Source organism: Dreissena polymorpha, chromosome 5 (genome assembly GCF_020536995.1).
Source record: "Dreissena polymorpha isolate Duluth1 chromosome 5, UMN_Dpol_1.0, whole genome shotgun sequence".
In the NCBI taxonomy this organism is placed as follows: Eukaryota; Metazoa; Mollusca; class Bivalvia; order Myida; family Dreissenidae; genus Dreissena; species Dreissena polymorpha.
This window is the reverse complement of record NC_068359.1, coordinates 106,589,892-106,616,225: the sequence shown is the minus strand read 5'-3', so window position 1 is coordinate 106,616,225 and position 26,334 is coordinate 106,589,892. Positions and strand designations below refer to the sequence as shown.

The 26,334-nt window shown below is 37.4% G+C and overlaps 1 protein-coding gene across 1 annotated transcript; it reads left to right on the top strand.

The window, feature by feature from the left end:
- The first annotated feature begins 344 nt into the window (after positions 1-344).
- On the top strand, positions 345-24,668 carry LOC127832192 (uncharacterized). The gene is given in 13 exon segments (XM_052357495.1): positions 345-568; positions 4,662-4,856; positions 5,908-6,051; positions 8,235-8,316; positions 8,866-8,965; positions 9,250-9,306; positions 18,124-18,271; positions 18,656-18,812; positions 18,937-18,959; positions 18,961-19,108; positions 22,841-22,963; positions 23,257-23,370; positions 23,670-24,668. Coding segments are annotated over 13 exon segments (1,650 nt in total). The 5' UTR covers positions 345-514; the 3' UTR covers positions 23,975-24,668.
- The last annotated feature ends 1,666 nt before the right edge of the window (positions 24,669-26,334 follow it).

Below are 26,334 nucleotides of genomic sequence, written 5' to 3'. Positions count from 1 at the left end.
CTGAATATGGGCATTTACAGAGAATTGCGCGATTGTGCTTTCTGGCATTTCATTAAAAAGGTCTTCATTTGCACATACCAGCAATGATCAGTCAGCGGCCTTGTTTGAGCCTGGTTTAAGGCAGTCTCTTTTGAACGAAAATCCAGTTTCGGTGGAAAGTGACGTTTCTGACTAGCCAGTGCAAATCTTGGACGACACTTTACGCACATGCATTTAGCCTAGTTTCCACAGAACGAAACTCATTTAAATTCAACTTCGTCACTCATAGATAGCAAACCATCAACTGTCCTCAATTTAAAGGAAGATTCGTGTTATCAGCTTTCTGTTATGAAAATTATCATAAACCTCATTTCAAAGGAAGAGTCGTGTTATCAGCTTTGTGTTATGAAAATTATCATAAACACGATAGTGAATGTCCCCGAATCCAGGTCAGAAAATGGAAGACATGTAGTTAGGTGTGTTTGCTCATATTAATCGAGTAACCAGTTTCTGTTATACAAGCCAACTCACAGACATGCAGGGAACATACAGGAAAACGGAGACTGAAATGTCAGTCCGACCGGCAACAGTGAGTACATTCAATGTTAACATATAAGTAACCAAATTAACCAAAACGAGCGCATGATAAAACTTGTGCAGCATGCATTATCAACAATGAAATGTGAATTGCTTAAACAAGGGTATAACAATATGTACTATTTCTATCGGCATACATGTAATATATTCAATTATAGACATTAAATGTTCTTAAGAACAAACTTATCAATCATATTTGTTTCCATCGGTTAACGCTGTTGGTTCCGGTCGACCCTAGTGCCCTCGGATTATACGCCTGACAAGGCTAGTGGCGTTCACAGGGTTCACTTAGTGATTGGTTTGTTTTGACATTCATTCCTCACTCGCGGGAGGTTTTTCTACGCTAATTTCTATACCAGTAGTTTAAATCCGTGTACAAATTATTATAATTTCATCAATATTACTGAACATGGCCACAGGGGACACATGTGCGCGAATTGTATATCAAGTTCCGTTTGAATTTGAATTAATTATTGAAAACCACTGATGTTTGACAGGTGCGTGTACGTGTGTGTGTAAAATCGCTTTCTGTATTACCACGAGCCTATTACATGTTAGTCAGTGTAACCTATATTGGTCCTACCAAGTCGATGCACAAAAGAACATAAATTTAACCGAACACAAATAGTAAGTGTACTACAAATCCATGATCAAGACTGCATAAACAAGATTCATCAGATCTCTTTCTGTTGGTTTGATGTGCTGCTTTTACATGCTAACATCATATGTTCGATGAATCGCTTGATGACCATAAGGCTACGTGATTGACATGCGTGCTGAGGGCAGGCGTACTGAGCTCTGACGGTAGATCGTTCACTGCATGTGGACCGGCAGGACGTGCACGGAGTCCAGGAGCAGTGCACGAACAGTTGTGAACATTGTTCAATGATGTTTGAGTGAAGTGCATCAAAGTGATATTTGGATTTCAATTTGACGTGGTGATAGTTTGGAGCGTTAGGCCTTGTGGTTGCATCAGCTCCAGCTGTCGGCTCTCCAAGAACACGCTCTTGTGCCATGTAAGTAGAATTCTCAAGCGGATAAAGGTTTTCGAATACTTCCTTGAGTTCAATAGTCAACAAAATTGATCGGGTAGAATATAACGTCAAGATTGTATTTATGGCGCTGTTTTTTGTACAAAATTACTTTTAAAAAACCGGGCCATTGCTCTGCTCATAAATCCAGATTTAAAGGATGTGTAAGTCATTTGAAAAAATTGAAAAAAAAATCTTTTTAGAATAAATATCTAGTACTGTTAAGACATTTTTCTGTGACGTTTGTTCACGTTGAAAAATGATTTAAACGTATCTTAATAAATACAAAGTGTTATTAAACCAACTTTCATCTTATATAATCGTCCCCACGGTTAAACGGATTTACATGCACATTAGATTGCCGAATAATTTACCTTACACTTGCACACAGTTACATCTATGTGATAGTTCCCGCTTTTATACGGATTTTACCAGCAGATTCCTTATTCTTATACATGCAAACATCTGATGAAAGTACCCTGTAAGTCAACGCTTATATGAAACCCTTAAATGTTCTCAAAAAGCCTTCAAAGATGCTTGATAACCATTTTTCTTTTTTTTTAAATAAAGCTATTAAATCCTTTTATGTTAGTATAAAAATCGGAATAATCATCTAAGTTTGATATAAACAGGTATCAAGATACGAAATTGTAAAAAAAAGCATTAACTGGGATTCAAACTTTGACCATGTGCGAATGTTATATGTTACTCGGGCGTGTTAAGAAAATCTATTAAAAGCCATGAACACGCTTCAATATGTTTATAAAAAAATGTTCATTCTATTTATTAATTCGACATTTTCTTTGAATTCGACATTAAACAAAACAGAGTCTTTTTAAGTTGATTCACATGCTGTCAACAAAAGTACAAATTGAAAGAAGATAGTGATTTGTGAGCATAAAATCCCCTATGAAACACGTGCTGTATAATTAGGATTGCACGGATGGACTGCTTGCCTGCGTCACTGTTGAAGTTTTGTGACGGCATAGAATGTCAAACTGTGTTTAAAACAATACACTTTGCTTTAAGTAATATTGTTCTTTTCTTAAAGTTTTGTACCGACATTGCATGCGTAAACTGCCAGTCCCGTCATGTATAACGTCAACTTAAGTCATTAACCTATTACAGTTTTTGTTAGAAAGGTAATTAATAATAATTATGCTTGTCGTTTCCACAAACAAGCTTCCGATTGCAAAATCATTATTGATTAATTATTATCAATGACAGGGATTGTTAGTGTGTTTGGTGTTACAGAGTAAGTCAATTTTATTTATACAAATTTAAAGTTATGCTGAATACAATATCAGTTAAATCAGACCTGGGGCATTTCTAATCTTCATATGAATTTTGTTTTTCTTATCGTTCACATACATGCCTTTGGGCTTTGATAATTCTTTGGGATGGTTAAAGGCCAAACATATTTTTTCCAACTATACACTTATTTTCTTTACGTAATAGTCTCTTTTCGAATGTCTTATGTTTCTTAATGGCACCGTGGTTTAAAGCCTCGGTTATGATTTCATTTGCACTTGTTCCATATGCGTCTCGCCGTTTTCGTGTCCTACTTGTCCGATGGTGTAAGCCTTCATTCAGCGTAATGTTTACGTGAAAATGTCTCTCAGTTAAAAATGTGTTATATTTAAATCTTCGTTAAGGCGACTAATAACAAATACGCTTTTTAAATAATGTATTTCGTGTTTGTTCTTTCCTCATGCCATTCGAGCCCGTCCGGTCTTTGACCTGTTCATAACCAGCTAAGACAATATACTAACAATACATGTTTATTGGTGTGTATTGCCGAAACAAACGATTGAAGGGATGCGAATAATATCAGAGAAGTATAGTCATCATACGCAACTGAATGTTATTTGCCTTGTTGTACTGAAGTTAATGACCACTCTCCAATCAATCATGATTCATGCAATAACCTTCAAGTCATAAACGCGTCAACAACCGGTGATGATTTAGAGATGCAGTGACCGCTTATTCTGAAAGTGGCGAACCTCTAGAATGCTTCCTTCTGGCACCGGCACCGCTTCATCTACGTATAAATATGCCATAGGAGAAATTAATTGCAGTAACTACAAGGTAAAAAGGTAAAACGTTTTACACAACGTAATGTCGAAGCGATACATGACGCTAGAAAATGTATTGAACAACGTGAAAGCTAAAAACATTGCATGACGCGTGAAAACGCATAGCATAGCAATATAAGTCAAACGCATAACATTACGCGTTAAAACGTATTGCACAAAACGATGGCTCAAAGGAACTACATTACGCGTTGAAACGTATTGTAAAACACGTTGACTCTAAAGCACTAAATTGCGTGGTAAAAAGTATTGCGAATCACGATGGCAAACAGCACTACATAACGCGGTAAAATGTATTACCCATCGGTGGTGCGGTGGTCGAGTGGTGACCCTCTGGTTTACCATTCCAAAGTCCCCGGTTCCATTCCCGGCAGGGGCACTGGAAATTTCAGAAATGCTTCAAGTGATTCCCACCCAACAAGAGATGTACTGATATGAAACCCAGGTAATTCTCGCGTGTATCGGTGCTATACACTGAGTACGTAAAAGAACCAAGGGATCTATTCGCAAAGAGCTAGGGTATCGCACCCGGATTCCTTGTATCCCAATACTGTCTCTTCTGCTTGCTGTCTCTTCAGCAAAAACCAAAAGGACCCCATTTAAATTAAGTGCTTGCACTTTCATGTGTTATCCTTGACCGCAAGGTCAGAGAAATACATACATACATATATCCCGATGTCGAACCAGCACTACATTACGCGGTATAACGTCTTGCATAACGCGATGTCTCAAAATCCCTACATGAATCGATTGAACGTATTTCAAAACTTGAAGGCTCAACACAACCTGAATTAGTAGAAAGTATTGCAGAATTGTGTCTCAGGCATTAGATGTCGCTCTAGAACTGATTTGACAAGGCGATTGCATTAAAGCACTACATTCTTATCCCAAGATCATGAGTACATTACACTCATATATGTCATCAGATATAGTCGCACTCACTTGTGTTCGTGTCGTGTAGAACGAAATGGATGCCGGTGCCATCAACAGGGCGTTCACGGACACCGACCTCGACAACAAGCCTCAGCAAGCCCGAAACCGTAAAGGCGCGCCACTGGCATCCTGCAATCCGCAGCTGTACTCTAAACAGGAGCGGGGTACCAATCAGAAAATGGCGGTTTCTACCGCGTCTGTTCTACAAGATATTCTGTCTAAGGTAACGAACCGCGCTGGTATTAGATGATCCTGTACATATTTAATTGAGACTTTGTATTTTTTAAAGACAAGACTGGCATCATTTGATTCAATTATATAAATGAACATTCTGTGTTGCAATACGATCCAACAGGTAATAGTTTCTTGCCTTAGTCATATAGTTTCAACATAGTTCGACCGCAAACCCATGTATATGTAACCTGTCAATAAAATACGTTCTAATAACTGTGGATGCGAACAGTCTGATATTAACATTATATTTCATATTAATAAACCCTTTTCATTGTTTTACACCTACGAGTATCCCACGATTGTCAACACTAAACATGCTGGACACTACTTAGTAAAGATTGCTGACAGTTATGCATACTCATCAATCATTTTCATATCGACATGTTTTTTGCAACGGTTTTCTGTACATTGATGTCACTTCAGTTTTGCAAATTGATAAACGTATTTTTGAAGAAATGATACATTTTGTGTTTGAGGTTGCCAGCTAGATAGTCCGTTGTTTTGATTAATATTATAACTGCGTTTGTTTAATGCTGAAAAAATGAAGTCAGTACACGAAGACTGATACAGACAAGAGAACATTGCCAAAATGTCGCTCACTTTCACTCTGTTATCGCGTCTCTGTTTCGATTAACCCATTTATGGACTCTCCCATCCTTCTAAATTGGATCAATTTATTTCCAAAATTAGGGATGTCTAGTATATTTATTTCTATATTTAGAATATTTCTTACAGAAATTCCTTAAAGCAAACAACGCAGACCCAGATGAGACGTCGCATCATGCGGCGTCTCATCTGGGTCTACGCTGTTTGCCAAGGCCTTTTTTTCTAGACGCTAGGCAAACATGGGTTAAAATATTAATTGCGTTTGTTGGTGCTGTAAGTGTTAAATGAGTACACAATGACTGTTACAGTTAACGTTATATTATTGTTTGTCATGGCAACTCTATTATGACGTCTCTCTTTCTGAAATTACCATAGAGCCATTGTATTACTGCAACTAGTATTCCTTCACTAAATGTTGATGCTGCCACTTGCAGACTGACATTCGGCCGCCCATGGAGCGGTCATGGGAAACAGCGTTACCGGAAACAGACGATACCGGCTACTGCTCATCAAGTCAGTCTAGTGGCCACCGGAAACGCAGCTTCTCGTTTGGAGACCGACCACAGAAGCGTAATGAGGTAAGAGGCTGAATGAGATGTGATAGAGGAATGAATTGACTTACGTCACTTATGTTATACTCAAACATAATTGACTTACCGCATATAACCGGTAAAAATGGTGCTGTCTTTTACTACGAAATAAAGCAAGTAATTTATTAATACACTGTTAACTCAAGACTTAAGGTTTACAACACTAATTGAACACTTTTTGAAACAGATATTGAACTATTGAAAGTGTAATGCTGATTGAAGTTGGCGTTTAAGTTTCGAATACGCATATGGCCAGGTTATGAGAGTTCAGCGTTCAAAGTGTGAGCGTCTTTCGTACAGCACTGTTTAAATTTTTAACAGCAGTGGCCATTTTGTTAACATTGTTTGGATTGTCAACACACATGTGATTTCAAAAGAACAGAACCATATATTATTCACTTAAGCATATTACATGTCACAGTGATCAATATTATAAAATATTCATACATGCGTGAAAAAAGTAATCAAGATAATTATGGATTATGTGCGAGAGCGCTGTGTGTTTATATAAACAATCAATTGAGTATATAAACCATATATTAACACAAATCTGTGAAAACAGGCAAAAAAAAAGTACATTCGTTTAATAATAACATGTACATGTTAAAAGAACTCAGCGTCAACAGACAAAAACATAATAACTTCATTTTATTTTAAATCGTACTTAAATTCCAATAATAAACGTCGAGTTAATAGAAAATACAATTTATTATCTCTTTTCTGAAAGCATATATAGCTTATTGCTAACTTCCTAAGGGTCCCTTTATTATTACTGTTTTTAACACTCAGTCTTTATTTATTCTTAACTTGATTTATACAAGTAATCATATGTGTAATACGATCCGAACTTAGTCAGTAAAACCTACAATAATAACAAATTACTATTTATTCAAAGTGGTATTGGGCTGTAATAAATAATGAACACTTTTTTTTGCTCAACGAATTGTTCCAAAATATATAAATAAAACAATAATGCTAAATGACACATACGTATCATGTTGTAATTTCACTAAAGCATATATGCTTTCAAAATATTTATAAACCGTTGAGTTGTGATGTAACGGTGATTTCGTAATGCGCTTCCCTGTTTGTGATCTATATAAATATGAAAACGCAAGTTGATTACTTAAATAGCGTGAATGTTATGTTTTGTACAAACAAAAGTGAATAAGCCGAACTAGTCAGCTCTTAAAGTTGACAAGTCACACACATTAAAAAAGTCTATATAAAATTGATAGTCATAACACTTTTTTTTAAGCTTAGTGGTACAACAGGACGTAAAACCTACATAAAACAGAAAATCCTAAATATAACATGTTCAGTTTATTTATATATAAATAAATTACTTAATTAATGTATAATTTAATTATTTATTTACTTATTTATTTTATGTATTATTAATTAATTAATGTATAATTTATCTATTTATTTACTTATTTATTTAATGTATTATTAATTAATTAATTAATTAATTTTTTTATTTATTTATTTATTTATTTATTTATTTATTTATCTATTCATTTATTAATTAATTAATGTATTTATTTATCTCTTCATTTATTAATTTATAATTTTTTTTTTCATAAACGTATTAATGTGTTTATGTATTAATAAATTTATATAAATTATGTATTTATGTGTTTATGTATTTATTCACGTATTAACGCATGCTTCTTTGTATTTATGTATTTATTCACGTATTAACGCATGTTTCTATGTATTTATGTATTTATGTATTTATGCATTTATGTATTTATGCATTTATGCATTTATGTATTTATGTATTTATGTATTTATGTATATTTATGTATTTATGTACGTTTGTATTTATGTACGTTTGTATTTATGTATTTATGTATCTCAGTATTGCCGTATTTATTTATTTTTGTATTTATTTATTGACTTAAGTATTAATTAATAAATCAATCAATTAATTAATTTATGTATGTATTTATTTATTTATTCATACATTCCTTCATTTATTATTTATTTATTATTTTTTCATTCATTCATTCATTCATTCATTAATTTATTTATTTATTTATTTTTTATTGATTTATTCGTATCATTTTTTATGTATTTATCTAGATGGCATATACATACAAGAAATCAAACAATACAACTTTCGGACGTAAATATATGTTTGTTTTGCACATGTTCTTGTTTCAAAGCGCTCCAATAGGCGACATGAAGACGGTGGGACGCCGTTCCAGTCACTCGTCCAGTTTGGTCGGGCCTACTCCTCCGAAAGCAGTAAGTCCACAGTGAACACATGGCATTTGTCTTTAGGATTATTGATTTCACAGATTCTATATACACCTTTAAAAAAATAAGAACCTTCAATTACGTTTCTTTAAAAATGTAAACAAAGTCGCGACTGCACATAAGTGGGGTTTCGATGTGATTACTAGTATATAATAATATGATATTACATATCAACAATATACAAGGATTTACTAATTAACTTTACATATAATTTTAATAAGTAGACAGTGATGCACAGAAAACAAGATTGCAATGCTTGTATCTGGTAAAATAACCTCCGATTTTCACGTATACACAACATGTGCTCTGTGTAAATGTATGTGTATATTGACCGTTGCATTTTAAATATAAGCGTCATGAGTTGGTGAATTTAATTATTTTGAAATATTGTGTAACATTTGATAATTAGTGAACACTACCTATATATTTAACGAAACATTGGGACACGCATGAATAATACCAAATACAATGCCTTTATAACTATACAATTCACATGAACGAAAACACTGTTTATTCTGACTTTATTTTGTTTTGCAGGTGATACCGAGAACGATCTCTGGCGGCTGCCTCTGGAACATTTCACTTCGAAGCGCAGCGGCTCAGACCTGAAGAATGCAAAGATGTCGCGAAAGATGAGGTGCGTATATATTGGTCGCCACTGAGTTATCAACACGCACTTTACTTGAATGCGCTTGCGATGTGTATTGTCGCCTAGAGCATTACAATATTGATTTATATAGGTCGGTTTGACAAAAGACGTGTACCAGCTGAACCAAATTCATTAATTATTATGTGCATAATATATACGTTGTGAAAGTAGATACAAATATTGAAATAGCTAACTGGGTATACAACGAAGCAAAAATGTATTGTGAATATGTACATGAATCACTTGAGGAAATGGAGTTCTTTGTATTGCAGAAAGTATTATAAAGTACAGAATGGTGTAATAGACGACTATGAAGATCTCCGACGCAAGTTAATGCAAGTTTTATCCCCTTCAACCCAGCCTCGTCCTTATGTGTACATATCCTATGTCAGTAGTTTGCATCACAGTGTACCTACCCCTGAATCCCTAACACAATAATTCTTTGTACGTACCCACTCCAAATATATTTCCCAATTTGCGTTACGTGCAACTTGCCCATATTTATAATGTGTACCCACAATTATTCTTTATATTTACCTACCCGATATTCGCTATACGTCCCTTTCCCATATTTGTTATGTGTACAACCCTATATTCGTTATGCGTACATATCCCATATTTGTATGTGTAACTTCCCTATATTCGTTGTGTGTACCTACCCGAAATTCGTCATACGTTCCTTTCCCGTATTTGATGTGTACCAAACCATATTCGTTATGTGTACTTATCCCATATTTGTGTGTGCACCTTCCTAATATTTGTTTTGTGTACCTACCCGAAATTCGTATTTATACCTTGTGTATCTATCCCGCCAACTGGATCAGTATCTCTTTGCAGCATAACCCACTTTCGTTTTTACGCCCCTACCATACACAGTGTGTGCATTGAAAAAGATATTAATTTATCTAGTAAACTAAAGAATAATAATTTCTAATATTTCAACCATAACCATATTATATCAAATAATACGCATTTGCCCTCATATTGTTTAAAAGAAATAATGTTCTATTCCATAAACGTTATATAACTACGTTTCATTCAAGTTTTGACCAGATGATTATTTGTGCAATTGTTAAGTTCTATATTTGCCCTCATATTGTTTAAAAGAAATAATGTTCTATTCCATAAACGTTATATAACTACGTTTAATTCAAGTTTTGACCAGATGATTATATGTGCAATTGTTAAGTTTCTATAAATATCTGAGAAGAAAAATGACAATAAATAACCCAAACGAGGTAATTTCTTTTAACACAAATGAACTAGCAAAAATAGTTCGATTGCCGCAACTTCAGCATTTTAAACCAACAGAACCGACGTGACACTTTATGTATCTGATGCTGTATAACTAACGTGACCGTTGCTATTTCTGGGCCTGAATAACTGACGTGACCGCTCCTATATTAGCGATGGTATACCTGACTTGACCGTTCCTGTTATTGAGACTAAATAACTGACGTGACCGTTCCTGTTTTTTAGACTGTATAACTGACTTGACCGTTCCAGTTATTGAGACTGTATAACTGACTTGACCGTTCCAGTTATTGAGACTGTATAACTGACTTGACCGTTCCTGTTATTGAGACTGTATAACTGACGTGACTGTCCCAGTTATTGAGTCTGTATAACTGACGTGACCGTTTCAGTTATTGAGACTGTATAACTAACTTCACCGTTTCTGTTATTGAGTCTGAATAACTGACGTGACCGTTCCTGTTGTTGAGTCCGTATGATTGACGTGACCGTTCCTGTTATTGAGTCTGTATAACTGACTTGACCGTTCCTGTTATTGAGTCTGTATAACTGACTTGACCCTTCCAGTTATTGAGTCTGTATAACTGACTTGACCGTTCCTGTTATTGAGACTGTATAACTGACTTGACCGTTCCTGTTATTGAGTCTGTATAACTGACTTGACCCTTCCAGTCATTGAGTCTGTATAACTGATTTGACCGTTCCAGTTATTGAGTCTGTATTACTGACTTGACCGTTCCAGTTATTGAGTCTGTATAACTGACTTGACCGTTCCTGTTACTGAGTCTGTATAACTGACTTGACCGTTCCTGTTATTGAGACTGTATAACTGACGTGACCGTTCCTGTTATTGAGTCTGTATAACTGACTTGACCGTTCCTGTTATTGAGTCTGTATAACTGACGTGACCGTTCCAGTTATTGAGACTGTATACCTGACTTGACCGTTCCTGTTATTGTGTCTGTATATCTGACGTGACCGTTCCAGTTATTGAGTCTGTATATCTGACGTGACCGTTCCAGTTATTGAGTCTGTATAACTGACTTGACCGTTCTTGTTATTGAGCCTGTATAACTGACTTGACCGTTCCAGTTATTGAGTCTGTATAACTGACTTGACCGTTCCTGTTATTGAGACTGTATAACTGACTTGACCGTTCCTGTTATTGAGTCTGTATAACTGACTTGACCCTTCCAGTCATTGAGTCTGTATAAGTGACTTGACCGTTCCAGTTATTGAGTCTGTATAACTGACTTGACCGTTCCAGTTATTGAGACTGTATAACTGACTTGACCGTTCCTGTTACTGAGTCTGTATAACTGACTTGACCGTTCCTGTTATTGAGACTGTATAACTGATGTGACCGTTCCTGTTATTGAGTCTGTATAACTGACTTGACCGTTCCTGTTATTGAGTCTGTATAACTGACGTGACCGTTCCAGTTATTAAGACTGTTATACCTGACTTGACCGTTCCTGTTATTGAGTCTGTATATCTGACGTGACCGTTCCAGTTATTGAGACTGTATAACTGACTTGACCGTTCTTGTTATTGAGCCTGTATAACTGACTTGACCCTTCCAGTTATTGAGTCTGTATAACTAACTTGACCGTTCCTGTTATTGAGACTGTATAACTGACTTGACCGTTCCTGTTATTGAGACTGTATAACTGACTTGACCGTTCCTGTTATTGAGTCTGTATGATTGACGTGACCGTTGCTGTAATTAAGTCTGTATAACTGACGTGACCGTTCCTGTTATTGAGACTGTATAACTGACTTGGTCGTTCCTGTTATTAAGACTGTATAACTGACTTGACCGTTCCTGTTATTGAGTCTGTATGATTGACGTGACCGTTTCTGTTATTGAGTCTGTATAACTGACGTGGCCGTTTCTGTTATTGAGTCTGTATAACTGACGTGACCGTTCCTGTTATTGAGACTGTATAACTGACTTGACCGTTCCTGTTATTGAGACTGTTTAACTTACGTGACCGTTCCTGTTATTGAGACTGTATAACTGACTTGACCGTTCCTGTTATTGAGACTGTATAACTTACGTGACCGTTCCTGTTATTGAGACTGTATAACTGACTTGACCGTTCCTGTTATTGAGACTGTATAACTTACTTGACCGTTCCTGTTATTGAGCCTGTATAACTGACTTGACCGTTCCAGTTATTGAGTCTGTTTAACTAACTTGACCGTTCCTGTTATTGAGACTGTATTACTGACTTGACCGTTCCTGTTATTGAGACTGTATAACTGACTTGACCGTTCCTGTTATTGAGTCTGTAGGATTGACGTGACCGTTTCTGTTATTGAGTCTGTATAACTGACGTGACCGTTCCTGTTATTGAGACTGTATTACTGACTTGACCGTTCCTGTTATTGAGACTGTATAACTGACTTGACCGTTCCTGTTATTGAGACTGTATAACTGACGTGACCGTTCCAGTTATTGAGACTGCATAACTGACGTGGCCGTTCCAGTTATTGCGACTGTATAACTGACTTGACCGTTCCTGTTATTGAGACTGTATAACTGACGTGACCGTTCCTGTTATTGAGTCTGTATAACTGACGTGACCGTTCCTGTTATTGAGACTGTATAACTGACTTTACCGTTCCAGTTATTGAGACTGTATAACTGACGTGACCGTTCCTGTTATTGAGTCTGTATAACGGACGTGACCGTTCCAGTTATTGAGACTGTATAACTGACTTGACCGTTCCTGTTATTGAGCCTGTATAACTGACTTGGCCGTTCCAGTTATTGAGTCTGTATAACTGACTTCATCGTTCCTGTTATAGAGTCTGTATGATTGACGTGACCGTTTCTGTTAGTGAGTCTGTATAACTGACGTGACCGTTCCTGTTATTGAGACTGTATAACTGACGTGACCGTCCTATATCATCGACGGTATAAATAACGTCACCTTCATTGTATCTGATACTGAATCACTTGACCGTTCCAATTATTGAGACTGTATAACTGACGTGACCGTTCCTGTTATTGAGTCTGTATAACTGACGTGACCGTTCCAGTTATTGAGACTGTATAACTGACTTGACCGTTCCTGTTATTGAGTCTATATAACTGACGTGACCGTTCCAGTTATTGAGACTGTATGTCTGACTTGACCGTTCCTGTTATTGAGCCTGTATAACTGACTTGACCGTTCCTGTTATTGAGACTGTATAACTGACGTGACCGTTCCTGTTATTGAGTCTGTATAACTGCCTTCACCATTCCAGTTATTGAGTCTGTATAACTGACTTGACCGTTCCTATTATTGAGTCTGTATGATGGACGTGACCGTTTCTGTTATTGAGTCTGTATAACTGACGTGACCGTTCCTGTTATTGAGACTGTATAACTGACGTAACCGTCCTATATCAGCGACGGTATAAATAACGTCACCTTCATTGTATCTGATACTGAATCACTTGATCGTTCCTGTTATTGAAACTGTATAACTGACGTGACCGTTCCAGTAATTGAGTCTGTATAACTGACGTGACCGTTCCACTTATTGAGACTGTATAACTGACTTGACCGTTCCTGTTATTGAGACAGTATAACTGACTTGACCGTTCCAGTTATTGAGTCTGTATAACCTACTTGACCGTTCCTGATATTGAGTCTGTATGATTGACGTGACCGTTTCTGTTATTGATTCTGTATAACTGACGTGACCGTTCCTGTTATTGAGACTGTATAACTGACGTTAACGTCCTATATCAGCGACGGTATAAATAACGTCACCTTCATTGTATCTGATACTGAATCACTTGACCGTTCCTGTTATTGAGACTTTATAACTGACGTGACTGTTCCTGTTATTGAGTCTGTATAACTGACGTGACCCTTCCAGTTATAGGGACTGTATAACTGACTTGACCGTTCCTGTTATTGAGTCTGTATAACTGACGTGACCGTTCCAGTTATTGAGACTGTATAACTGACTTGACCGTTCCAGTTATTGAGTCTGTATGATTGACGTGACCGTTTCTGTTATTGAGTCTGCATAAACTGACGTGACCGTTCCTGTAATTGAGACTTTATAACTGACGTGACCGTTCCTGTTATTGAGTCTGTATAACTGACATGACCCTTCCAGTTATTGAGACTGTATAACTGACTTGACCGTTCCAGTTATTGAGTCTGTATAACTGACTTGACCGTTCCAGTTATTGAGTCTGTATAACTGACTTGACAGTTCCAGTTATTGAGTCTGTATAACTGACTTAACCGTTTCTGTTATTGAGACTGTATAACTGACGTGACCGTTCCAGTTATTGAGTCTGTATAACTGACTTTACTGTTCCAGTTATTGAGTCTGTTTAACTGACGTGACCGTTCCAGTTATTGAGTCTGTATAACTGACGTGACCCTTCCAGTTATTGAGACTGTATAACTGACGTGACCGTTCCTGTTATTGAGCCTGTATAACTGACTTGTCCGTTCCAGTTATTGAGTCTGTATAACTGACGTGACCGTTCCTGTTATGGAGACTGTATAACTGACGTGACCGTCCGATATCAGCGACGGTATTAATAACGTCACCTTCATTGTATCTGATACTGAATCACTTGACCGTTCCTGTTATTGAGACTGTATAACTGACGTGACCGTTCCTGTTATCGAGTCTGTATAACTGACGTGACCCTTCCAGTTATTGAGACTGTATAACTGACTTGACCGTTCCTGTTATTGAGTCTGTATATCTGACGTGACCATTCCAGTTATTGAGACTGTATAACTGACTTTACCGTTCCTGTTATTGAGTCTGTATAACTGACTTGACCGTTCCTGTTATTGAGACTGTATAACCTACTTGACCGTTCCAGCTATTGAGTCTGTATAACTGACTTGACCGTTCCAGTTATTGAGTCTGTTTAACTGACGTGACCGTTCCAGTTATTGAGACTGTATAACTGACTTGACTGTTCCAGTTATTGAGCCTGTATAACTGACTTGACCGTTCCTGTTATTGAGTCTGTATGATTGACGTGACCGTTTCTGTTATTAAGTCTGTATAACTGACGTGACCGTTCCAGTTATTAAGACTGTATAACTGACTTGACCGTTCCTGTTATTGAGACTGTATAACTGACTTGACCGTTCCTGTTATTGAGACCTTATAACTGACTTGACCGTTCCAGTTATTGAGACTGTATAACTGACTTCACCGTTCCTGTTATTGAGTCTGTATAACTGAATTGACCGTTCCTGTTATTGAGTCTGTAGAACTGACTTGACCGTTCCAGTTATTGCGTCTGTATAACTGACTTGACCGTTCCAGTTATTGAGTCTGTATAACTGACGTGACCGTTCCAGTTATTGAGTCTGTATAACTGACTTGACCGTTCCTGTTATTGAGTCTGTATGATTGACGTGACCGTTTCTGTTATTGAGTCTGTTTAACTGACGTGACCGTTCCTGTTATTGAGACTGTATAACTGACGTGACCGTCCTATATCAGCGACGGTATAAATAACGTCACCTTCACTGTATCTGATACTGAATCACTAAAGTCACCATTTTTGTGTCAGCGACGGTATAAGTGACGTGACTGTTTCTGTATATGAATCTGAATCGATACGTTGCCGGGGCCAGTGTGTGGCATATGTTGCAACGGGAGAGATTTATCAGAGAGTGGATTATTCAGCGTAGACCTGAATCAGTTGACGGTGGTCGCTCAACACTGTCACTAGGCTTGTTGAAGTCCAATACAGTTCTATGAAAAATGAGTTTGTAAATTGCTCAGTTCAACTCGTGAAAGTTGTAAAACGCTATTATTAATGATTTGGTTGTCAGGAATTAATGATAGTCACCCAATGATTAAGGTTTTACGTTGTGTTTAATTCTTGCTGGTTTCAATATGTCATGACAAGGTAAGACTGGCACCTCTTCTCGACTACTTAAAACAAGAAGGCAAGTCAACTCATCTTGCGTCTGTCATGTAGGCTTTTGAGTTCAAATGTATTTAGCATGGACGTGACAGCCTTCTCCCCGTGAGCAGTAATCTCCTTTGATAAATATGGCCGCTTGTCTATGGATCTGCTTAGTTTTGTCGATATGCTTGGCAAGATGTGGGTCCCATGCTACAGAGCAGTACTCGATGGTCGATTTAACTAAATGCGCTTATTTCTGCACGTGATCTGCTTTAACATTTTGCTTTATTTACTATTTTGGTGATGCGGGTGTCCCAATTTAAGTTGGAGGATATGGTTACACCTAGGAATGGATTTTGTCAAATCTGGGCTCGCTAAACCTGGGAACGGCTCCTTGAGGTAATCCCGAGTCAACATGGGTAGATGTGGAGGACAACTTGCATGTGGTGGTTGGTGAGACAGTCCCTGCGTAATGTATTCATTGGTCCATCGATACCATAACTCGCAAGTTTACTTACAAGTTTGTCGTGTGGGAAGGTGCAAAATGCTTTCGAGAAATCGAGGATTGCTATGTCGATTATACCTCCCTTGTCGTAGTTAGTCAGAAGGTCATTAATGGTTGTTATAAATTGCATTTCACATGAATATCCAGATTTGAATCCGTGGTTAAGTGAATTGAGTATCTTGTTCTGTACTAAATGGTTAAGGATTTCTGCAGATTACGTGTCCTAATAGATAACAAGATACCGATGTTTGAGATACAGGTCTATAGTTCTCTGCCAGGTGTATATCTAAGACAGGGGCGATGTCTGCATTCCGCCAGTTAGCTGGTAGTGTCCCTTGGTCAAGCGATTATTGGAAGATATATTGGATGGCTAAGGCTGGTTCAGCTGCACAGTTCTTGAGTACAATGTAAGGGATACCGTCTGAGCCTCTAGCTTTGGAAACGTCCATACCAAAAAGTATTTTTTACGTCTTCGTAATGAGGTGACCCATTTTGTTAACAGGTGCTATGCCTGTGTTGTCTTAGCGGTTTATATCAACGTATCTCCAAAAAGGCTTTGTGATATTAGCGTCCACTTTGGATGTGTGGTTTATGTATTCTATTTCAGCCTTTTCGAATGCTTTCTTACAGGGAAGGGACTTCCACGTTTAACACATGTTTGTGGGAACATATTGTCTTCTCTGTTGTGAATTGCAGACTTGAGTGTCTCATATGTTTTCAATAGGTAATACTGGGTCCGATGCTAATATGGCGGCTGATAGTTCCTTTGTAGCTTCAGATACAGTAGATCAAATCGCTTTCGTTTTGTTTATTTTTCGAGGATGTTGCTTGATCACATGTGGAATAATATTAAGGTCTGTTAAGGTCTTTTACTAATATTGCATGGTCACCTATACTTGCTAGGCGTTAACCAGCGGAAGGTTATTAGTAAACAAAAGGTCTAAGATGTTATAGTTTCATGTTGGTTATTCGTGTATTTATGAGAGAAACATGTTCAATGGATTGTTGGCTTTCTCTGTCTAGTTAGCCTTTCCTTACCTTTGACGATTTCACATTCACTTGTTAGGTCAGGTAGTTCGTCCATGACGATGCATTAAAGAGATGCTGTAAATAACCTCCTCCTATTCCTATATTTCGATCAATTCTGTGGATAGTTTAAGAGTCTGGAAATACCGCTCAGTTTTTTATTTGCATTTATTGCTGGATTTTTCCCTGGTTTGATGCCTCGTTGGCAAGACTCAGTTTCACAAACAAGGTTTGGCTTTATATATGAGCCTGTATAACTGGCGTGACTGTTCCTGTCTGTAATACTCAATAACTGACGTGACCGTTTTCTGTTTCTGAGACTTTATAACTGACGTGTCGTACTGTATCTGACCCTGTATATCCGACCTGACCGTTGCTGTATCAAAGACTGTAAAACCGACGCTACTGTCCTTGTATCTGATCCTGCATAACAGACCATTTCATTCTCGTGAACACTCAGAAGTTTCTACAAAAGCCAGGACCACTTGATCAATCAGTTCGAGGAGATCCGGCTAGAACTGGACGACGCCATGGAGAACTCGGAGATGATCAACCAACTCCGCAAGAGGGCCTCCACATACGCCAAGATCACGTTCTTCGTGAATCTCGTGAGTAAAGAACGAGCACATTACTGTCCTGAACTTCGTTTCCAGCATATGATAAGCGTTTTGTCCTTGTTCCATTATTTCAATTTATAACTGGTGTAATTTTTCTTGATACGTTAATAAGATCGTGTCGAATGTGTACAGGTATAATACTTCAATGATCATTTATAGTTAGTGAAGTCGTTAGCGTTTGGTGAAGAAGTGATAACGTCAAGACACGCATTTCATATTAACATAATTTAAGATTTTGTTTCGTTGATCTTTGACCTCTTTAAAGTTGTTTCTAATTCCAGGAACTACAAGTGTGTTGATATACATAAAATAAAGACAAAATTCTAACAAAAATTAATACATTTTACCAATAGCACCTCTTATGGGTGTTTTCAGATGCTGCTGGTGATCAAAGTAGTTGCCGTGGTGATGTCCGGCTCCATCTCTCTCATCTCAAGCCTCGTAGACAGCACGGTAGACCTCATGTCCGGCATCGTTATCTGGATCACCACACGGGCCGTCAAAAACACGGACAGATATGTCTACCCGCAAGGTACACAGGATGAGTAGGTTTGACATGATGTATTTAGATATATACACGGTGATGTGAATGGTGATCGTGGAAATGATGATGATGATATAACATTTTAATATTCTTTTCCTCGTTTCTTCGGCAGGTCGCAGCCGCCTGGAGCCGATTGTCGATTGTGATCCTGTCGGTGATCATGTCGGTGGCGTCCCTTCAGATCATCAAGGAGTCGTGCACCAAGATCATCGGCCTGTCAGACGGCTCCAGCGACCCGCCAGCCATGAACTACGTCACCATCGGTATCGCCTCCACCACTGTCGGTAAGGGATGCATGGTACACAGAGGTTACAAGCATTTGACGATAAAGAACATAACAATAAAACAGGGACTTGCCCATTCACATTTTCGTCTATTCATTACCCATCTGCGTATGAACGTTTCAGACAAATCAATGAACCATTCACTGAATCCCTGTTTTCTACTAAACAACTCCTGACCACGTATTATCAGCTAGTCCACTTTTCCTACGCGACGTCTCTCCTGACCAAGTGATCTCCAATAGCCTATGATCGTCTATTGTCCATAATCGGCCCGGACCGTTATACGTCTAGAGCCGATAACAGACGCCCGTCCCAGCTCTGCCGTATGTTATCGTTTACATTACATGGCATCATATTTGGTCCTTAACTTAAATTTATGATCGAACAAGCTTTCCGCATTTGCATTTTCATTCTACTTCTTTATGACGTATAACGTGCTACGCAATTTCTGTGAAAAACACAAGTTTAAACAAGACTGTCTGGATTGCCGGGACAACAATTCGGACGTGGGTGCTTTTTTAAAGTAAGGTATACCTGTAAAAACAGAATTGAACAAACGCGAAACATATTCCGAAATAAATTTAATTTAATTAATATAATTGGATGCAAGGAGAGACAAAGGAAAAAATTGTCACAAAACTAGGTTTTCAATATAAAAAAAAGTCTGATAAAGGGAGACAACTCAAAATGTGTATTGTTATTGATTGTTCATCACAGTTACCCAACTTGTTTCAAAATCAATATATTTTTAGTCGTGGCGACCTTGACCTTAGAGATATCGGCGTAATTCTTTCGCGCGACACACTGTCCAATGATGGGAAACAAATATGCCAAATTATTTTAAAATCTGATTATGAATGACATAGTTATAGCCCGGACAAGCTCATTTATGTTCATTTTTGACCTTTGAACTCAAAGTGAGACCTTGACCTTGAAGATATCGACGTAATTCTTTCGCGCGACACACTGTGCAATGATGGTGAACAAATGTGCCGAATAATTTTAAAATCTGACAATTAACGACAAAGTTATGGCCCGGACAAGCTTTTTCCGCCCGCCCGCCCGCCCGCCAGCCCGCCCGCATTCGCCGATCTAATAATCAGTTTTTTCATTTGGAAAACCTGGTTAAAAATGAAAGCGCATATATATTTGAAAGTGGTTTAGTAATAGTAATCGTATAACTATTATTTTACTTGCAACTATATGTTGTAAAGTGTTTTTATCGCCATACATTACCTATATGCTCTGTATAGTATAATTATGATAATATTCTGTACATACATGTATAGGTTATGTCTGGCGGTCATGCAGGTCTCTCAGAAACGCTTAATTGAGCGTATTTGTACGCATAAATTTCCCAAAGGGCGCTTATTGCTAATCAATCGAGAGTCCCCGGGACACACCTAGTTTGCTTGACAGCGTCTGACGCAATATAACATTGCACAACATGAAGTATTACTAAAAACATGTACATGCTTCTGCTAGCGGCTAAGCCTAGAAAGTAGATAAGCTCATGATATAACCGATATATTTATGTCCGTTGTATGTTTCATTTTATTGGAATTAATGAATAATAAATAATATGGAATATGTGGCATTATGTTTGTTTGCAATCATTTCGTTATTATACAGCTACAAAGTAAGTGTATGCAGTGTAGACTTGAATTATGAATTGCTACAAAATGGCTCGTTCTAGTGGCGACAGATTTTTAGTATCTACACAATGGCAGGTGAATTTAGTTGCGACAGAATTTTAAACTATAGACAATGGACGGCAAAAATTAAGTGATACCCAACGTGATACCTGTATTTATAAAACATTTCAATTACAAAACGTATGCTGTACTTGTATACAAGTATTAATTGATGATCCTCGCAATCACAATTGATTTCACAAATTATTTTGTTTTGATTATGTTAAATCAGTGTATTCTATATTCAACGCTTTAACCAGCTTTAGTTGCGACCTATTTATTTAAGCATCGATACCCACTAGTCCATCATTCTTGCTAAGCTTCTCTCCTGACCGAAATATATTGTTTCAAATATAATATCGCTTTGTATGTACGCTAATTTTCTTCTAAGTTGATAACAGTGTTTTAGTATTACTTATTGTGTTACTATTATTTCACGTGCAACTAAATGTTGTAAAGTATTTTATCGCCATTCATAACCATGTAATGGTGTCAATTTTGAATGCTGAATATCCAGACCCAGGGGTCTCGGAAACGCTTAATTTAGCGTATTTGTACGCATATATTTGGCTAAGGACGCTTATCACTTACCAATTGATGGTCACGTTTTTGTGCATGACAGCGTCTGACTCAATAAAATGTTGCATAAACATAAAGTATTATCAAATCATGTACATGCTCATGCTTGTGGCTAAGCCTTGAAAGTAAATGGTTGACAGATAATTAGATCATGTGATAACCGATTTATATAGCATATACAAAGAAAGAAATATGAATGATAAAACATTATGTTTGTCTGCATTCTTTGGGAAGAGGACAATTGCAACGAGCGAGGCATGGTATAGGGGAGATAACCCTAGGTTATGGTTAGGTTAGGGTCAGGAATAGGGGTCGGGTGAGGGTTAAGGTATTGGTTAAGGCTAACCCTAACCCAAACCCGATCCCTATTCCTAACCCTAACCCTTACCCTAACCCTCTACCCCCCCCCCCCCCATGCGCATTACAATACCATGCCTCGCTCGTTGTCGTTGTCCGCTTCCCCATTCATTTCGTTACTAAACAGTCACAAACTAGGTGATTGCAGTGTAGCCTTGAATTATCAACTGCTATAAAATGGCTCACTTTTAGTGACGACACAATTTTTCCTCGTGGCTAAAATAGCTAGTTTTTAGTAGCGACAAAATTTTAAACTGGCGACAATAGATGGCGAAAGATAATGAATACACCGGGAGATAACTGTATTTATTAAATATATCAATTGCAATCAAGTCGGGTGTACTCCTACATAATTATACATAGATAATCAGTTCAATCATAATTGAGTTGACACGTCATGTTTTTTGTTAGGTTAACTTGGTTTATCCTATTTTCAATAGCTTTGACCAGCTTGTTTTTTGTTTATTTAAGCTTCGAGGCTAATTGAGGCATCCTTGAGTACGTTTCCTGGGTAGGACCAGTACTTGGTGTCTTAAGGGAAATCTAAAGAGAGCCACCATTTTGGGGATTGAACCGATGATCTTACAGTCGCTGGGGAGATACCATATCAAGAGCGACATAGCCAGCGTTGAATTCACGATATTAACAAATTCCGCAAAACATATATAAGATATCAGATCTAACAACAGCGTTGAATATCCAAAAAGAATTTTGTTAAATCAAGAAATTAGATTTGATTGTTTTGCTAAATTACTTTTTTATTGAAAGCATTGTACGTTTTTTGTACATAAGAATGTCCTGATATTTATTGATTTATGTATTATTATAGATGGTTATCAAATAAGCTTTTGCTCGAAAATATGGTAGCACCTATTATTATATTGTTGCATGTTGCCTGCTCGGCGTCTCTCTTGACGCAAGTCATGCTTAACTCTTCGACGTCTTTCATGTACCAGTTAAATCCCCTGGTTCTAGTTCATATTCCATACTTGGCGTACCTAATGGCCATGTGATCTACACTGTTTCATTTTTCCTTATCGACGTATCTCCTGACATAGTGAAAGCGTGTAAGCCGTTTTTTGCTACTTGTCTTCATTTACAGTGGTGAAGCTGATCCTGTTCCTGTTGTGTCGCCGCGTGCCCCACCCCACAGTACAGGCCCTGGCGCTCGACCACCGGAATGACGTGCTCTCCAACAGCGTCGCCATCGTATTCGGATATATAGGTATATATAGCGGGCATTGTGCGTCGACTCTCTCTAACCCCAGGTTGTTGTAGTGCTAAATAAGCAATTTGATGACTTAAAATAATGTTTGATAAAGGATTTCAAAAACTGCATTCATTTATTCTCTTTAGTAATTTGAAAAAAAGTATATCAAGAAGATCCGTTATCAGACTATTTAATTGTAAAATATGTCAAGTAGGTTTGGGGAAGTCTTTTCGAAGGCTTGAGCTCTCTTAAAGCTTACTTTTTGTGGCCCTTTGATCCATGCACTTACTACCCGTGTCCCCCCTCAGGTTCAAAGGAGATGCAGGCCCAGGTGGGTGTGGGCGAACTCGTGTACCTGGACCCTATAGGAGCCATCGGTATAAGTCTCTACATAATCGTCAACTGGTGCATCACGGGATGGGGTGAGTACAAACACGCCTGGTAGAGACGGATAGACAACTAAATGGTATGCTTGATAAGCAGCATTGTGGTTTAATTCTTTTGGAAAGTACACGTCTCGGTTGATAGTAACTATTTATTTGACCGATAAATTTATACAAACATTCTCATTATTGTTTATATAAACTGCTTTGTTACTGTGTATTTTATGACACAGAGCAATAACAGCTTGTAGTTATTCATACTTAGTTCATTGTTTATACAATATGGCTTACTGAATGAAATAAATACTAATGTTTTAACATAACCCTTGCCTGTGCAGACCAGATCAAGATGATCGTGGGCCACACGGCGACCTCGGAGTTCATCAGCAAGATCACGTGGCTCTGTATTGACCACCACAAGAAGATACAGAAGGTGGACACGGTCCGCGCTTTCCACTTCGGAAACAACTTCCTTGTTGAGGTTGACATCGTTCTGCCGCCGGACATGACGTTGCGAGAGGCGCACGATATCGCTGAGCCACTTCAGCAGAAGATCGAGTCGCAACCGGAAGTGGAACGCGCGTTCGTGCACATAGACTATGAGTTCAACCATCATCCCAACACGGAACACAAGAGAGTGTGATACGACCGCGGGGATACGTTCTTCCATCTCTTGTCAAATATGCTATCAAAGTGTTCTCTGTACGAGTATTTCTTAAAAAATTATGTGTGTCAATATACGTGTGTGTCAAAGAAGAAAGTGTATGTAAGTTCATTGACATGTGGCCATAACAGGCATGGGATGACTTATTCGTAAAGTTGCGAATGAAACCATGGAAATTCCAAAATAATACAAGCAGTACGTCTTTGGACACTGCCGACAATAGTCAACAAACACACCGGAAGTCACTGCTGACAAAGCATGCTCGGCTAATGTTCTTACAACAAAAGCATGATGAAAATAATCTATGCTCTATGTTTTCTATGCTCCAATCGCATTTACTTATCACATCGTCCACACTTCAAGGTCGATGGACTAGGCGCTTTTGTTGTCATCATGACTTATATATATCTAGGACATATACTAGTATTGCACTGTTATCGACTCGAGCATATACTTCGGGGACATCCAGGACGCGCTATACATTGTTCAATTTAAAATGAATGTTTTCTTTATAAACTTTTATTTACATATGAGATTTGTTTACATATAAAGTTTATAAACCCATATATTCTTTATATTATTATTGCTAAATTCAGTTGTTGCATGCGTTATGTTGATAATATTTGATATTGTCAATCAATATGTGTATACTAATAAACAAATCATTAATGTCTATGTTCCAATCTGTTCTGCAAATGATGATGTATTACGAAGTATCTATTGATACTACGTCTACAATATACATTTTGTTCTAAAAATGGCAGGGACCTGAAAAGGGGCCATATTACCTCTTTCGTGAAAAATGTGCCATATAATAACAGTACATTGAAAGGCTTTAAATGTGCTGTCCCTACTTTATAATGAGTCAACTGAACGATTGATAAACGCAGCATCACGTGACGAGATAGACGAGGTATTTCCTGTTATTAATTTGTTAAATTACCGATATCTCAGGGAGGGTCCCGATAACTTCGAAAATATATCTAAATTTAAATGAGATTTAATTTAAATGTGTGGGTTGTGTTCATGGATTAACATTGGATCAGTTTGACGGTTTCAATCGATTTATGCGTATCAGTAGAACTCACCAACAGTTACTGTCTCCGTTTATTGTATGTATTTTGTCTTAAATCTAATCGTTTATCAGGTTATCAAAGTTGTATTCTGCCTACCAATCTGATTTTTGAATTCGCCACTCTTTGCACTATCAATGCCATTTCAAATGTAGTATTTTCACGGCCGTTTATCACTGGCGCCACCTCCTTTTTGCAATGCATTGATGAATAAGCCAATGACAGGATGTTATTAAATGTCACGGATAATTCTACAGGGTGAGTAAGTTGTATATGCGTTTTAACATTTGTTTGCATTATATTTAAAATCGGACAATGTAGTGCGATTCAGCGAAGATTTATTCATCCATACATGTACTGAAATAAATAATAACAACCCATTTGGAAACGTGATGACCTTTACAAGTTGTGACATGGTAAAGATTTTAACATAAAATCGATGTATTTTGCCTGCGTGACGAGCAAATTTCCAATGAAATCACGAACAACATCAAACCATTACGTTTTCCGATGCACAAACATATTGGCTTCTTGTCGATATAATAGATAATTCGGTGTCTTTCCAAAAGAGGTGGAGCCAATGCCAATGAGGTGGCGCTAATAAAGGAGTTGGCGCCAATGCACATTTTCAGTAATTTTGATTTTTGATGCCGACCAAACACTTTTTGTTTCGTATTTCAAGTTGAAAGCTCGATCTTTTTTCTTAATGCGATCATAATGAAATGTAATAAGAAAAGTAAATTCTACATAATTATGAAGAAACATGTGTTGCAAAGAGATTTTTGAGATTTCTGTTATTCAATATACTACAAAACTGGAAAGAAGCTTGAGTATAATAAACAAAAAAGGTAACGATTAAAGCTGAAGATATCCTAATTTTTTGAAGATATTAGTATGAACGAATGACTTATGTTAGCCTATTTAAGATTATATCAAGTGCTTGTAAAATACCACGCACGTCGTATAGTATAAATTACTTTTATATATATGTATGCACTTTAATAAAAATAATTTCGCATGCTTATTTGATGAAAGTAGTGCGGTCATATTTCTTTAAATGGAATGACCGTCTTGAGCTCAACGTTGATTGTCAGGTAATTACCCGACCGGATGCGAGACCTTTGTGTATAGGCTTAATATTATATCAAGTACACATACTATCGTGTAAAAAATATACAGGTAAAAAATTGAACTCCATCGCACTTCAGAGCCCTTTACTTCCCCGTGAAGCAAAGGATTTCAAATTCAGTTGGTCTAAACATAAAC